General features: G+C 45.1%; 1 protein-coding gene and 1 long non-coding RNA gene across 3 annotated transcripts in view; both read left to right on the top strand.

The window, feature by feature from the left end:
* The first annotated feature begins 20 nt into the window (after nucleotides 1-20).
* LOC128410636 (uncharacterized) lies at nucleotides 21-3319 on the top strand. Its single transcript, XR_008329564.1, has 2 exons — nucleotides 21-1017; nucleotides 3022-3319. It is a non-coding gene; the product is annotated as an uncharacterized LOC128410636 (long non-coding RNA).
* A 916-nt stretch (nucleotides 3320-4235) lies between these two features.
* SASH1 (SAM and SH3 domain containing 1) overlaps nucleotides 4236-15994 on the top strand; it is a 530274-nt gene continuing 518515 nt past the window's right edge. The window contains exons 1-2 of one of the 2 annotated variants that reach the window (XM_053382126.1): nucleotides 4236-4414; nucleotides 5279-5779. In XM_053382126.1, coding sequence (XP_053238101.1) covers nucleotides 4361-4414; nucleotides 5279-5779 — 555 coding nt within the window. In that variant the 5' untranslated portion in view covers nucleotides 4236-4360. The remainder of the gene's footprint in view (nucleotides 4415-5278; nucleotides 5780-15994) is intronic. The other variant, XM_053382128.1, reaches the window with a different exon arrangement.

The raw sequence follows: 15994 nt of genomic DNA on the forward strand, positions 1-15994 counted from the left end.
AGTCTGGGCGCTCTTGGCCCCGCATAAATTCTGTCACGAAGTGGCCGTTGGTAAAAAGGTCAGTCGCGACCCCGTCCCGCCCCCTTAACCGCCGCTGGCTTTGCTACTCCGAGAAGGCCTGTTTGGGCAAAGAGAGAGTGAAGGAGCTGGTAGGCAGGGAGTTGGAGAGAATTACAGGAGAGGGAAAGGGGCCAGGAAGGTGGGTAGGTGAGTCAGAGAGGGCGAATAAAGGGTTGAGCATACCTCAAAGCTGGTAAAGAGAGGGGAAGTAACCCCTGCTTTTCTGTGGTGGATGTGCTCTTCCCCGAAACAGAAATAATGGGCATCGAATCCAGTGCTAGGGGTGGGACAGTACAGTAGTACCTCGAGTTACATACACTTCAGGTTACATACGCTTCAGGTTACATACGCTTCAGGTTACAGACTCCGCTAACCCAGAAATATTACCTCGGGTAAAGAACTTTACTTCAGGATGAGAACAGAAATCATGTTCCGGCAGCGGGAGGCCCCATTAGCTGAAGTGGTGCTTCAGGTTAAGAACAGTTTCAGGTTAAGGACGGCCCTCCGGAATGAATTAAGTACTTAACGCGAGGTACCACTGTATTGCCATTCTAAAGTGGAACAGCCTGCTCCCCCCCCCTTTGGTATATAGAAATAAGTCATGGGCCCACACACCGATGCTAAGACTGCAGCTTACACCATCCCAGACCCAGAGCTGGTCCACCCATGAGGCAAAGAGAGGCAACTGCTTCAGGCTGCAGAATCCACAGGGGCAGCAGATCCTGGCGTAGAACTTCATTCCCTACTCTTGTTCCTGGTGTAGATCTTCATTCACCCCTTCTTCCCTAGCGGGAAGGGAAAACAACTGAGGTTCGCCTCAGGTGCCAAAATGTTTTGGGCCACCCCTGTCTCCATCACTGCTGTTGCCACCCGCAAGAGGACTCAACAACACATGAGCTTGACTATGTGATTGGAAAAGCATGCTGAAGAGTGTCACCAGCAGCTGGTGAGAATGAGGTAAATAAATACCTCTAGATTTCTTCCCATGCCCTGTCATTGAGACTAGAAAAGAGCAGAACTCAGAAGCAGAACTTCTGGAGGGAGCAGGAAAGAGCGAGTTCCTCTTATTGTCTTGCCTTCTTTGGAGACTGCACATTGAGAACTGGCCCCATGGTACTATTTGGAGATAAAAGACAAGCAGCTACCTATTCTCTCTCTCACTCTCCTCTGTGGTACAAGACAGAGCGGTCTCACTCTCCTGCTCTCTGCTGCTGGGTATGCTGTTATACGCCAGTGGCTCCCTCCCTAGACCAATGTTTCTGCTGCACACCCCAAAGAAAGGGGCCATGCAAGCAAAGAGAGGCAGCAGCAGCCATCCCTGGCCCAATTTCTGCTGCCCAGGGAAGGAAAGGCTGGATGTTCCTGTAGCAGCAGCTGTCTTGCCGTCCTTGCTCTGCCCTGAAGCTGGAAAGGAGGGTATGAGAGATTCTGCTAGGCTTTCTGGTTGGAATTCTGCCACTTCTGAGGAAGACAGGGAAGCTTGCAAACAGGGAATGACAGAGGTTGCTCCTGCTTCCTCTGTCTTGCTCACCTCTCCGGGTGCCAGAGGCAGGAGGATTGGACCTTTGATGCTGCCTGCAAGAAAGCAGAAGCAGTTGCTTTCTGTCTGGGTGGTACAGCATGGAGAGCAACATAGGAAACTGCCTTATACAGTCAGACCATTTGTCCATATAGCCCAGTATTGCCTACACTGGCAGCAGCTCTCCAGGTTTCAGGCAGGGGACCCTCCTAGCCCTACCTGAAGATGCCAGGGATTGAAACAGGCACCTGCATGCAAGGCAGATGCTGTGCCACTAAGCCAGTCTCCCACAGGTTTGGTCATGGAGAGGGCAAGCACATCATCCTTTCACCTGTTTTCTCCTTCTGGGTGGTGCAATGGTAGGGACTGTATGCATTGAGTCCAAGCTACTGTGCAAGGGTTGAGTGATCACTCAGCAATGATGGGCTGGGAAGGGTTCTAACTCAGTGGATAGAGCATATGCTTTACTTTCAAAATATCCCAGTTTCAATTCCTGGTGTCTCCAGGTAGCGGTGGGTGAGACTCATTTCTGAAACCCTGGAGGACTGCACACCTTGCACCCAGCGGCAGCAGCTCTGCTGCCAGGTCACTTTTGACCCAGCGGCAGAGAGTATCCCACCTCAGCCACAGCAAGACGCACCCAGCCTCAGCAGCTCAACCTCCTCTGCTGGGTCAGGCCTGACCTAGCAGCAGAGAGCAGGAAGAGTGGGCAGCAGCTTCCCCACCCCTCTCCTACCCTGAACTGTGGCACAGGGGAGGGCGTTCTCTGCGGCACACCCCTCTTGGCCTCTTGGGGCCGCAGCAGCTCAGGTAGCACAGGCATACACTCCACCACTGAATATACATTTCGAGTGACAAAACCTAGGGTAAAGAGGTGTGCCTTCAGCATTTATCAAAAGCTGTGTAATAAAGGTGCCAGACTCACCTCTGTGCAGAGGTAATTCTGCAGTTTAGGGGCTACTGTAGAGAATGCACTTTCCCATTCCCTGACCCCCTGAGTCTTTAAAGGTAGGGATACTACTTAGAGGGCTCCCTCTGTCTATCTCAGCACCCAAGAGGATCTGTAGGGAATGGGAGAGTCTTTCAGATATTTGGGGCCTCTGTACATTTTGGGCTTTAAACACTTAACATGAACACTTTGAATTGGGTCCAGAAATGAACTGTCAACCAGTGCAAATGTTTTAAAATGGGTTATATAAGATGTAAATGAAATCCCAAACAATACTCTGGCTGCTGCATTTTGGACCAGCTGAAGTTTCTGAGTAATCATCAAAGGCAGTCCGATATAGAGTGCATTGCAATAATCCAGTCTGGAAGTTACCAGAGTATGGAGTGCAGTGGCCAAATCATCTCTGTCCGAAAGGGTTTCCCACTCTTGCACACCAGGGTAGCTACATTTAGTCCAAATCTCACCAGGTTATGTTCCATCCATTATATTACAGTGAGCCTGCCAGTCAACACAGTATTATGAATCTGCTCTGACGTGAAGGCCAAGTTGAGAGTATGCCCAGCCAGCTACATGTGTAGGACCATTGATGTACTGAGGAAACCCCGTGGTTCACATGGAGGCCATGAAGTCCTGAGCTGGCCCATTTGATGCAGCCTTGGCATGTGTGTGTATGTGTAATTGGGTTTTATAAACAAGAATAATGTTATACAGTACAAATAAGTATATCAAGTTTTCTCATGTCATTTGTATATCACAAAAATAGCATAATAAATGTGGAAAAATATCTAAAACATATGTTTCATTATTAGTGGTCAATATATAATTTCTTGGTTCATGAATTGGTTTAAACAATTAGGAAGAAGGGGAATGGTGAGTGGGGTGGGGTGGTTATGCTATTATTCTACTTAGTGGCATATATATTGAAGTCCTGCAGCATTGGAGAACCATTTGAGGGTTCTCCAACATCTCTACCAGCTCTATCAAAGGATGATTGCCGCTTGCTCTCCTCACTCACACATCCTTTCTCTTTGAATAGTACAGAAAGGTTTCAGCCTGTGGAGTCATCTGGAGCCTAGCCAGCAAAAGGAGGAGGCTGCTACTTGGGCAGGGCAGGAGGCAGGCCATGATCTCTGCCTGTTCACTTCTTCTGTTCACTCTTTCACTGGGCGGTATGGTGGAGAGGACTGGGCACAGTCAGCCCCAATTCCCACAATGGTGCCTCTCAAAGGTGAGAGTGAGAAAGAAGCCGTTTGTCTTGCAGGGTTGGCCCTAGCACTATACAGAATGAGGTGGCTACCTCAGGTGACAAGTGCTCAGGAGTGCTGGTAGACTGTGTGTACTACATAGTTTGCCCTTGGCAGAAAATGCTGTCTCTGCCTTGAAGTAAAGATGCAGCAGCCACTCTTCTTGGGAACTCCATTTTGCCCTTTGTCTCAGGCAGCTGACCACGGCCATCGCCTGTAGTGCACCACCTGAAGAGAGTGGACAGAGGCGGCTGCTTCTGGTTACCCTCTGCAGCCCTGTGGGGCCAATCCGCCATGAAAAGGTGAGCAGGTGAAAGGAATTAGGAGTAGGAGCAGCTGCCTGCTTTCCCACCCTTGCCCCTCCCTCCGACCCCATGAGCAGCCAGAGCGCAGAGCGAGAAGCCCCGCCGGGGAGGTCTGAGGGGTGCTTCTCGCCATTCTTTCCTAGCTGCTGCTACAAGGCAGGGAAAAGGGGAGAGAAACAGCTGTTTACGGTTCCTCTCCTCAGGAGCAACAGCTGCTGATTGGCTGCTCTTCCTTCAAAATAAAAGTGGCAGTCTTAAGCACACTTTTTTCAAATACTTAAGAATGAGACTTGTCGCCCCTGAGGAAAACGCCTCCCTCCCTCTCCCAAGGCTTCAGGTGAGACATTATTAAACGCAGGAAAGGCGGGAGCCTGGGAAACTGTTGAATTTCTGGGCTTCACTCGGTGAGGTACCGCGAATGTCAGTTGCTCGCCGCCTTCTTTCCCTGAGGGAGAAGCAGGGCGGATGACTCGTCAGAGGCTTGGCGAAGTGTGGCGGGCTGGGTGGACCTGCGAGCCGGAGGACGAGGCGAGGGCTGAGGGCAGCGTGTTCTGTTTTCCCCCTCCGGCTGACGCGAAGGCACAGAAGGCGGCGAGGCTGCCGCACGCGCCGGGAGAGCGTGCTGGGGTCCTCCCTCCCCACCTTCACACGGGGCGAGATTAAAATCCAGGCGCGCACCCAACCTCGCCAGCCAGTCCACAGCGTCGTTCCGGGCAGAGGGGCAGAGGCAGGTGAGACTGACGAGGGGAAAGGAACTGCCAAAGCCATAAAAGCCACAGGAGGGGGAAACAAAAGCCAACCCAAGGGGAGGCAGCGACACCAGAGACGGGCAGAGAGGCAGTCACTGGCGCACGCTCTGGAGATGGGACTGGGCAGAGAGCTCTGGGGGATGGGGGGCCGCTCAAGGGAGCCCTCCTGAGAGCCAGAGGTTTCCAGGTTTGGTGGCTTGGAGGAGAGCGACTGCAGCCATAAGGTGGGCTTAGCAGGCGAGTCGCCTCAGGGCTGCTGCTGCTGCTGCTGCTTTGGGATTTAACGTTTCGTCTCTCCCTGGGGATGGTGTTTTGCTGACCGAGGGCTTCGCTGTTTTCTCTCCACGGATGTCTGTTGCATCTGGATTTTTTTCCCTGGGGGTTTATTTTTCCGCCAAGGGAGCTGCTGGAGTCCTGCGAAGTTGCAGTTTGTTGCTGATTTCTCCTTCCAGCCTCCATCCATCATGTGCGCCAAGATAGTCTACGAGTGGCTGAAGACCCTGAAGCTCTCTCAGTACGCGGAGTCCTTTGTGGATAACGGCTATGACGACCTGGAGGTGTGCAAGCAGATCGGGGACCCGGACCTGGACGCCATCGGGGTCTCGCTGCCACAGCACAGGCGCCGGCTCCACGAAGCCGTGCAGAGGCTGAGGGAGGAAGACGAGACCACCGCCGGGCTTTACTTCACCCTGGAGCCTCAGCCGCCCCAGCCCAGCTCGCCTTCGCCAGAGATCTATACCAGCCACCTGGTGGAGCAGTACGAGGCCAAGGCTTGGAAGGAGCCACTTCCTAAACCCCGCCATCCTCAGGGGAACAAGAAGGGGCTCCCTCGGAAAGTGGGGACCCGCAGCCTGGAGCTGATGACCTACCCCAAGCTCAAACTGAAAATCATGATCAGGGACAAACTCATCCGGGATGGGATCAACCTCAGCAAACCCCCCTACTCCAACAAGGTAAGCGCCCTGCTGCAGTTGCACCCAGGGCCGGCCGGCTCGTTAGGCAAGAGAAAGCGGTTGCCTCAGGCGGCAAGTTGCGGGAGAGCGCGGCTGTACTGCCGCTGCCACATACCCGCGACGCGCCTGCTGTTCACCGCTGGGCGTCCGCCGTAACAAGTGGCAATAGTAGCCAGCTGGACAGAGCCTCCAGTCTACCCCCAGGCAGCGGCGAATAACGAGCCACCGGTGCCGCCTCGATGGTTTGAATCTGTTCAGCGGCGGCTGCCCTGCTGTCGTCCTTGTGGCGAGAGGAAGTGTCTGCTTTCAAAGTGCCCCCCACCTCCTGCTGCCTCTCCAGGAGCAGCAGCAACACCACTGTCCAGCTCCACCATGCTCACAGGTGCCCCCAGCGCCGCAGCCTTCTCCTGCTGTTCCACGACCCCGGTGGCTGCAGAAGCGCGCTCCTTGACTCGCCCTGGACCACCGTTTTCCTCCCCGCGCTCTTTGGGGCAGCCCGGGAGCGAGTCGAGCGGCGCGCCTCGGCAGCCGCCCGGGTGGAGCAAGAAGCGGCGGTTGAGGCGCCGGCAAAAGGGGGGCAGGCATGATGCGCTGGGAGAGTGGCCCTGATGCTGCTGGTGGTACAAGTGTGCAGCTGAAGCAGCGGGAGGTGCCGCTGAACAAATTCAAGCAGCAAAGGAGGAGAGTTCAGCTCCATGTCTCTGGGCGGGGCGCTGGGGAGAGAAGCAACAGGCAGCTAATGAGCAAGAAACGGAGGGAGTTGATAGAGGACAAAAACATGTGCGCCTTCTGGTTTTCTACTTCCTTGTTCCGCCCCCCCCCGGATATAACGGAGGTTGACTTGTAGTCGTAGATAGACGAGGGAGAAGAGCGCCCGCGCTTCAATGCTGAATATGCAAAGTAAACTGACAACTTTGTTTGGGGAAGAGATTTCCTGGTTATTGTTCATGCTTCACCCCAGCCCACTGGGTGAAAGTGGCAGGCAGGCTGTGGAAATAATACAACTGAAACATCTCAGACAGTGTAGTTGCGACTGGACAACTAGAAAAGGAAAATCTATAGGCAGGAATTCATATAAATGATACCTTACTTTATATGGCAAATGTGAGTACATAAAACATTTTAAAACTTTGTTCTACCATTCAGATGCACATACAGTCCTTTGTCGTAATCTTCATGTTGAAGGAAGGGCATGGCTGAGAGACTTTCCTGTTAAGTGCCATACTTACTTTAAAGAGCAGTTCCTTATGTGAATTGTGTTAGGGGAGGGGAGAGATCTCTCATTTCATGATGAGAAACCCAACCCATCCCATCCATGTTTATTTAGTAAATGACAACTCTGCTAATTGAGGTTTACTGCCATGTAAGTATGCATAGAGCTGTAGCTTGAGGCTACAATCCTATACTTAAGTTACTTATGAGTGAGTCTAATTAAATTCACTCCAGCTTACTTCGGAGTAGAGAGTCTTAGGAATGTACTCTTGACTTGATTACTGTTACAGACAGTAGTTGAGTACTATCTCAACTAATATAAAAATTGGTAAATCCATTAGTATCCAAAAGTTGCTTCATGGCAGTCTAGGATTCACAGCAGAAACTTTTGCATGCTTACTCAGACATATGTTCAGCTGGGCTTACTCACAAGTAAGTGTGCATAGGGTTGCTGTCACAGGGTCTCTGTAAAATTAATCTCATAATTGGATATTGGGTGCATTTTATCTCTGTGTGTACACACTGTATAATTATGTGTGCATACTGCAAGGCACCATGCAATGCAAAGGTGGTCATTTTGCATTCTAGGGCAGGAGGACTTGTTTTGAACTTTCCTTCCCCTGCACACTTTTTCCTTACAACAATCCCGTGAGTTGGTTAGGGTGGGAGGTTGTAATTGACTCAAGGTGACCATGTGAGTTTTACAGGAAGGTGTGATTTGAACCAGATATCTGAGTGTGTTACTATGTGCATTGGGCAGGTGGGATGAGGTGGGGCAACACAGAGCTCACACAATGATCCTTGGTATCAGAATTGGAATGCAAAAAGTTGTTAACATCTTGCAAGTTCGAGGGTTCATGGGGGGGGCTCTAGAATGGTGTGTAGTGGAGTCTTATATAGAAGTTTGCTTTTGTAATTTTTTTCAGACAAAGCAAAATTTATTCCACAGCATCACCTCCATCTCACTAAAGAGGCTGTGGAGGGTGCCATGGTGTGGTTCGTCTCATAATGTTTTGGACCAGCTCTGGCTGTATGCCTTTTCATTTTAAAGGAGTTCTCTTGCGTTTCTCACTCTAATATCACAGATGGTACATTTTGCAAAGAGTTAACTAGAACTTTTTTTGCTTACTCACTGACTTGAGTTTGCATGTTTGTCTGGAGTCTGGAGTTTGAAAGTGGGATTTGTATTACCCTTGTTTTCAAGCTGCTGGAAAATCTGTGGGCATGATGAATGGGGGCGGAGTTGTAGTGTTTTGAAGCAGGCTAGAAGTTTTCTTCTGTGTGAAGTTTGGTGACAGAACTTGAGAGGAGAGTTGTTTAGTACTGTATGTATGTAAGTCTTATTATACTGCTTAGATGACTTTTTGCTTTAGTGCTTCTTGGAATACTTGTGAAACAAGGTGACAGTTAATGGTGATGCATTTCTTGTTTCTATTTAGTTCTTGGTGGTGGGAAATGTGTCTGGTAAAAGCCTGTAAGAAATTTAAAAAAAATTCCATGAGATGGTAAGGGTGCAGGATCCAAACATTTATTGAAGTGTGAAACTAATTAATGAAATCAAGGAAAAATATATTGTAGGACAAACTTATTTGGCATTCTGAAGGACTCCTCTGAAACACAAAGTTGTACTATGGATTTTTAGCTGCTCCTGGAACTTGCAGTACATCCTATCTGTCAGGACTGATCGTTGTCCTCTTCAGATCACCACACAAACGCTTCTTGTTCTTTTATAACTTTTTATTCTGTATTAACAAAATAATCTTATAAACAGTTCTTAACTATTATTCCTCAGAGTCACTTCTTTCAGATACCTTCTGAGCTCTGCTTCTCCATGACCAGCCACCCTCAAAATGGCGAAGGCGCCTTTCCCTTAGTTTTCCCGCTCTTTTTTCTAACCTCCTGGCTAGAGCTGGCCTGTATCTCCCCTCCTCCCAATCTGAGCTAGAACTTAACCCTTGCCTTTCCTGTGAACAGCCAGGCCCTCCCTGTTGTTCCTCTTGCTCCCTTCTATTAGATTCACTGCTCTCCTTCCCCCCTTGGGGAATGCTTTCTCCCTCTGATAAACTGAAAACTTCTAACTCTTCCCTGACACTATCCATGCTCACTCAGAAGTGATGCTAAATCCAGTGACTCTTATTCCCAAGGAAGTATACATAGCTAAAGTGTTATAATCCACCTTTTGTGAGGAAAGAGGTCAATGTTAAATGTCCGAGGAGACACTGAGACTAGTAATAGCTGATATGTGCTTTAATGATTTTTAAGACAAATGCCAACACCTGCAAGTTTACCACTGAGTTCAGTAATTGCCTTGAATTCTTTGCCTTTTTGAAAATCATGCTTTTGCAAGAGAAGTAGACAACAGCATAATAGGGTTTCCTGATTATCAGAACTGGTTTATGCAGAAACTTCAAACTAATTTATTTTCACTGCAAAATTGGTTTATATGGATGACAGGTGAAATTGGTATCTGTAATCTGGTCTCTGTAATGCAATAATAGTGTAAGCTTCTCTTAGCCTTTTAGCTCACAAAAATATTTTTCACAGTCATCATGGACAGTATAGTGGATGATGACTGGCCAACTTTCAGCAAAAACAGTTCTAAATGCAAATGGATAAATGAATGCATCTGGAAATATAAATTTTTAAGGGAGGGGCAAATCATAGTGTCAGCCTATAAAACAATGGTGCATCCAATGGAGATATGCTATTGGCAGTGCTGGCCATTTCATATTATAAAAGCTGTTGATCAAATGAGGTGTCAAGTAGGAGCCATGCTGGTTGTCAAATGTGTGTCAGAATTTAATGCAAAATAATAGTTGCATGTGCGCACACATGCAAAAACCTAACCTCCTGATTTTTAGAAGTTGTCAGAGGAAAGACTTGAAAATTAGCCAGAGCAGTTATCAGAATAGTTTTATGACTATGCAAACTATATCACTCTAGTAGGAATAGGGTATCATGTATAATGGCATTTAAAAATACAGTGGCTATGGAACAAAGTCTTTTCTTGTGTTCCATGATATCGTTGCATAGATTGGTTTTGTCAGTAAGTAACTTCTGACAGCAGCAGCAGCAAACCACATTCAGTGGACTGGAAGTATAATATAATTGGCAAAGACAGTGTGTGAATTTCTGTCCTCTGCAAATAAATGGCAAATAAATCTGGTGTAAGGCTGATTTTATTTTATATTTTAAGTAAGTATGTTTAAAACAAAGCCACAAGAAGCAAACTGTCCCTGAAAGTTTATTTAAAAACAGAAATGCAGTCCTTCTATTGAAACAAAATTTGTTATTGTGGTCTCGGAAATTCTCCCTGTAGAGATAAACTGCCTGCTTCCTTGATGACATCTCTCTGTTATGATTAGAGAATATAAAGTTCTTTGCAATTTCAGGTTTGTGATTTTCAAATGAATGCTTTTTTCACTGATTTCCTTCTATATGATAGTGATAAAGCAACTGGGCAGTATCCAGAAAATTAGAGAAATATTGTGACTTATGCAGTTTTAGTACTCTATAGCTTCATATAGGAGAAATGAACTCACACTATAAGATGACCCTTACTCCACTTGTCCAGCATTTACAGTTATGTGTGGTCTGCTGGATAAGACAAGGAGTATTTAGCTTAAACGTAGCACCCAGCATGGGAATATAACACTTTCACAGATCAGCTTAAATGTATCAGCATATACAGTATTCTTTGGCTCTATTATTTCTAATATTTGAAAATAATGTGTTGTGCTGATATCTCACATTTCATGTCTTCAAAGCACTTGAGTGCTTCACATACTTTCTCAGTATAACTTACAACATCCCTGTAAGGTAGCTGAGACAGTATCATTATTCTTTCTACGTTGCAGATACGGTGCTGAGAGGCTCAATCTGGTCAATGAAATAGATCCCGTAGTTACAATGTTCTTTAGACCCCCAATGAATGGGATAATTTTTACCTGTGGCCAAAGACCTCTGATTAGCTGCATGTAGAAGTTGCATGTTAAAGAGCCTCTGAAAAGTTACTTATTGTAGTTTAGTGCTACAACTGCAATTGGGGAGTGCAAGTAGATAAATTGGTACCGCTCCGGTGGGAAGGTAAACGGTGTTTCCGTGCTCTGCTCTGGTTTGCCAGAAGCGGCTTAGTCATCCTGGCTGCATGACCCGGAAGCTGTACGCCGGCTCCCTCGGCCAATAAAGCGAGATGAGCGCCGCAACCCCAGAGTCGGCCACGACTGGACCTAATGGTCAGGGGTCCCTTTACCTTTACCTACATTTACTGTGACATTTGGGAATGCAGCTTTTAGACTCTTATGTAATACGGTATATGAAGACTGCATCTAAATAGTAGTCGATCATGAGATTGGCTCTAGGCTACTCATGTGCCCCTAGACATGATCCAGCTGCCTTGCTGCATGTACATGATTTGTAATTTGAGATATGGGTGCATTGGGTTGCACATTGCATGGACCTGTGACTTAAAATATGTTACTAATTGTAACTTACATGTCAGTATTCTCTCTGTGATAGATATGTTCTCATTTCTTGGTTGTATTTGCATATGCCTTAAGACATAATGTTAATAATACATCTTCTACAAGCAACATGGTAAGTAGCCTTAAGGCTTTGATACCTGGTTGGGTTTCTTTCTTTGCCCCAAAGTTTTTGAACATGCTAAAACAGTTTTTAACACACAGCCCAACTAGCTCCTTCCCATTTCTGCACTGGATTGTGGTATTTTATAGGTATGGTAACTCAGTGAAGAAGACTTGTGTATGCACCAGTTAAAAAGCCAACAAAATGCTGCATTTTTATTGCCATACACATTTACCAGATTCTTGTATTGTAAATAAAAGGGGAATGTTGCTGAAGTTAGGAAGTATCAACTGAATGACAAAACAAACTTTTCATTTACATAGCACATAATCATTAACATTGTAGGATCTGAAACTGCACTAAACACACTTATATGTATGACATGAATAACCAATCAGTATTTATGCATATAAACTTTTCAGCATTTTTAGAGGATAAAAATATCTGTACTTCAAATTTAAAAGTGCCATTTGAAAATCAAGTTACTTACGTATGCACAAAGGGAATCTCTGGAAGTTAGTTCCATGTACTTGCTTGGGATGCAAGCAGTTTACAGTTGGAGCGCATATGTGCTATTCTACATTTTCAAAACAGGTAATGCAATGTCGTAACCAGAAGAATGAGCCTTGGAATTAAACTGGCATAATGCTGTATATGGCAAAGAAAGAAAGAAACCAAAAGAAAATTATTTAAGAAGATTTTCTCTTTGGAGGAAAGGCAGGATATAAATGCAAGAAATAAGTACAATTAATGACCTAGTGTAGGATGTTCCTCGGGAAAATAATTGAATAATAATTCCTGATAACTGCTGTTTAGTTTCATTCAAATTATTCCATACCCCCAAATGCATCTGGCATACAAACAACAAAATAAAGCTACTGAAAAGATAAGAATTAGGGTTAACCATAAGATGAAAATCCTTTTAAAAATCCAAACCCTATATACCATTGTAAGCCAGCTGCTGGTGCGACAAAATGGTATTTACTTGGAATAGGAAAAGAGCCTTTTTGACTTGGTTCAAGGTGCTGGTTTTGGTATATAAAGCCCTATACAGCTTGGGACAAAGATGTATGAAAGATACTCCGATATAACAGGGATTGGGTCTTCATTGTCATGGCGCACCTACTTTTTGGAATTTCCTCCCTTTAACTATTAGGCATGTTCTCTGTTGTCTTTTTGGTGCCTACTGAGGACCTTCCTCTTTCAACAAGACTTTAAGTTTCCCATTTTGTATCTGTATTGGAATTGTTCTTAAAGTGTTTTTATTGTTTTATCCCTTCTTATTTACTGCGTAGGGTTCCATGGGAAGCTTTTTTTCTCTATTCTGTTGGGCTTCACATGGCATCAAGCTTGGGCTGTGGCAGGACTCTACTACCATCTTCCTCCTTCTCAAGTGGTACCTCGGGTTAAGTACTTAATTCATTCCGGAGGTCCGTACTTAACCTGAAACTGTTCTTAACCTGAAGCACCACTTTAGCTAATGGGGCCTCCCGCTGCTGCTGCTGCGCCGCCGGAGCACGATTTCTGTTCTCATCCTGAAGCAAAGTTCTTAACCTGAAGCACTATTTCTGGGTTAGTGCTGAAGCGTATGTAACCCGAGGTACCACTGTAACTAAGTGAGTTGATAGGGTCTAGCATTCCATGAACAAGTAGGACATGGGTACAGAATGGGCTCACAATATGTGTGTGCAGTAAATTTTACGGCTGTGACTTCTTTTGCATAAGACATGGAAAAGAAGATTGCCAGTGAAATAAGAATTACACTTCACAGCTGTCCAGATGAAATGAAAACGGATATCTTTCTCTAGAAAATTTAGTATTAAGAATGCTATATATAAATTTTCATTTTAGAGACAAAAGATGGGGTTGGTAATGAACTTCACCAATCAACCGCCTAGGTATGGTGAGCTCAATTTCATTCTAGATCAAAGCATGCTATTCCATATTGTATCTGAAAAGTAGCAGTGATAGGAATCTGCACAGCTAATGAATTATTAATTATACAGCTAATAAAGGATTACTAAAATGTCTGAAAAATTATTCAAACTGAATAGAATTTGGGGGTTTTAATGGCCATATCTGAAATTCAGGGTTGCATAACTGTGGGACATGTCAAGAGGAATTAAGCATTCTATTTATCTTATATAAGGACTAACTGGTATCTAATAGTTTAGTGAAATTTCATTAGTGCTTCTAATTGAAATAAATGACCTGACCTGACCCTTTCTTGAGGAACGTTATTCAATTTTTGTTCCATGGAGAATTGTTCAGAGTACTGTATGGGCAAAATGAAGTAGCTAAATCAGAAGCACACATTTTAAAAACACCTCATCTTAATAATTATGATTTGTTTGGCCACAGTAAACATAAATCAATGGACATATCACTACCTACTGTGGAGAGATCTTATAAAACTAAAACTGAGGATTATGTAAAAATTCAGTTACATTCACAACATTGTTCAATAAATTCTGATGATTAGGTAACTTTGAGAGCACACACTGAACTATATTTAGACCTTAAATGATAAAAATGAAGACACATGCAAATAAACACAAAAGCATGAAAACAAATCCAAACAGCTGACCCTTTTGGCACTTACTTGCATAAGTGGAGGCTAGTCCATTAGAGCAAATGGGACAAAGACTCGTTATCCTTAGTCTGTTTTCAGCTAGCCCTTATAACCAGTTCAGTAGGTGGCACTGGCTACCATCTTCCTCCTTCTCAAGTTTGTACAGTGTCGTAGGGCTGCAACTCAGTAGTAGAAGATCTGCTTTGCATGCAGAAGGTCCCTAGTTCAGTCCCCAGCATCTCCAGCTAGGGCTGGGTACGTCCCCTGCCTGAAATCTTGGAGAACTCCTGTCAGTCATTGTAGACTGAGCTGGATGGGCCAGCAGCCTGACTTGGTATAAGGCTTCATTTGGCTGGGGTTGTTAGGTACCATTGTCCAAAAACCCCTGGAGGGCTATAGGTTCCCCACTCCTCGTTTATATAAAATACATTTTTTCAGAGATAAAATCTTAGATGTATTGGTAGCTGCTGTCAACAGTACATTAAAATTGTTGACTTAAAACTTGGACAAAAATATAAAACTTTCATTGTTTCCTCCAAGTAAAAGAAAATTTTAAGTGCACTGCTATGCAGAATTTAGTGTTAACCTTTTCTGTGGCTGAATGTGAAATTTCTTTCAGAGTTGGCCCAGATACAAGTATTTCATGTTCTCAAATGTATCTTGGGAAGTCTTTCCATTGACAAAAGCAGCTGTGCATAAATAGTAACAATACAATATTTTCTAGGAAAATGCTAGCAGTGTTTACAAAGCTAAAAATAGTTTCAGACATTCCCACTAGATACCTTTAAATAACCATATTCCTTCCTCTTTGTATATATACTTTATTCAAATATAGCACTCTGCACATTCTGCACTGGATTTAATTCCTGTACCCCCCATATTTTAATCCAACTGTATATTGCATAAACAGAAAATATGAAGAAAGAAAGCAACCAGTACTTGCATGCTATTTATTTATTGAACTAATTTTTACAATATTGACTGGCATAGCTAGGCTTTACAATAGCCTTTGAAAGCTGCTTGGTTACACTTCAAAATTATCAAGTCTGATGCTGGTTCAGTGATGAGGACCCTGAGGGGGTATGTCAGGGGTCAGCAAACTTTTTCAGCAGGGGGCTGGTCCACTGTCCCTCAGACCATGTGGTGAGCTGGACTATATTTTGGAAAGGGGGGGGGGGGGAGAACGAATTCCTATGCCTCACAAATAACTCAGAGATGCATTTTAAATAAAAGGGCACATTCTACTCATGTAAAAACACGCTGATTCCCGGTCTGTCCGCAGGCCGGATTTAGAAGACGATTGGGCCAGATCCGGCCCCCTTGCCTTAGTTTGCCTACCCATGGGGTATGTCTACTGTAAAGAACCAAGAAAAGAGTTGCTAATTCTGTGGCATGCTACTTTGTTTCCATCAGTTTTGCAAAAATCTTTCCATGAATATATTTTAGGAATTGAGATACAGTGTATGACACAGAAGAACTTGAAAAGCTTAATGGGAAGAAGCTATAATATGTGTCTCTGTCTTGGTATCTAATTTTGGCTACTGTATTTCTTCTGTAAATTAGCCTGCTCTTTGCCATAAGCCGGCTCTCATATATCCATACAAATTTTAAAAACCCGTAGCAGCCCTCCTCAATCAAATGCAGCTGTGTTAAAACTCCCATCATCCCTGACTATTGGTTATGCTGGGTGGGCTTGTGGGAGTTGCGGTTCACAACACCTGGAAGGCTTCAGGTTGTGAAAGGGTGCAACAGTTTAATAGGAGCTATTAAAATCTCTACTATAATGTCTGGTTCTGTGACCAACATTTGGTGTCCACTGGGGGGGCATCTAGGAGACACAGCTACAC

The sequence above is a fragment of the Podarcis raffonei genome, chromosome 3 (assembly GCF_027172205.1).
Source record: "Podarcis raffonei isolate rPodRaf1 chromosome 3, rPodRaf1.pri, whole genome shotgun sequence".
Taxonomy (NCBI): Eukaryota; Metazoa; Chordata; class Lepidosauria; order Squamata; family Lacertidae; genus Podarcis; species Podarcis raffonei.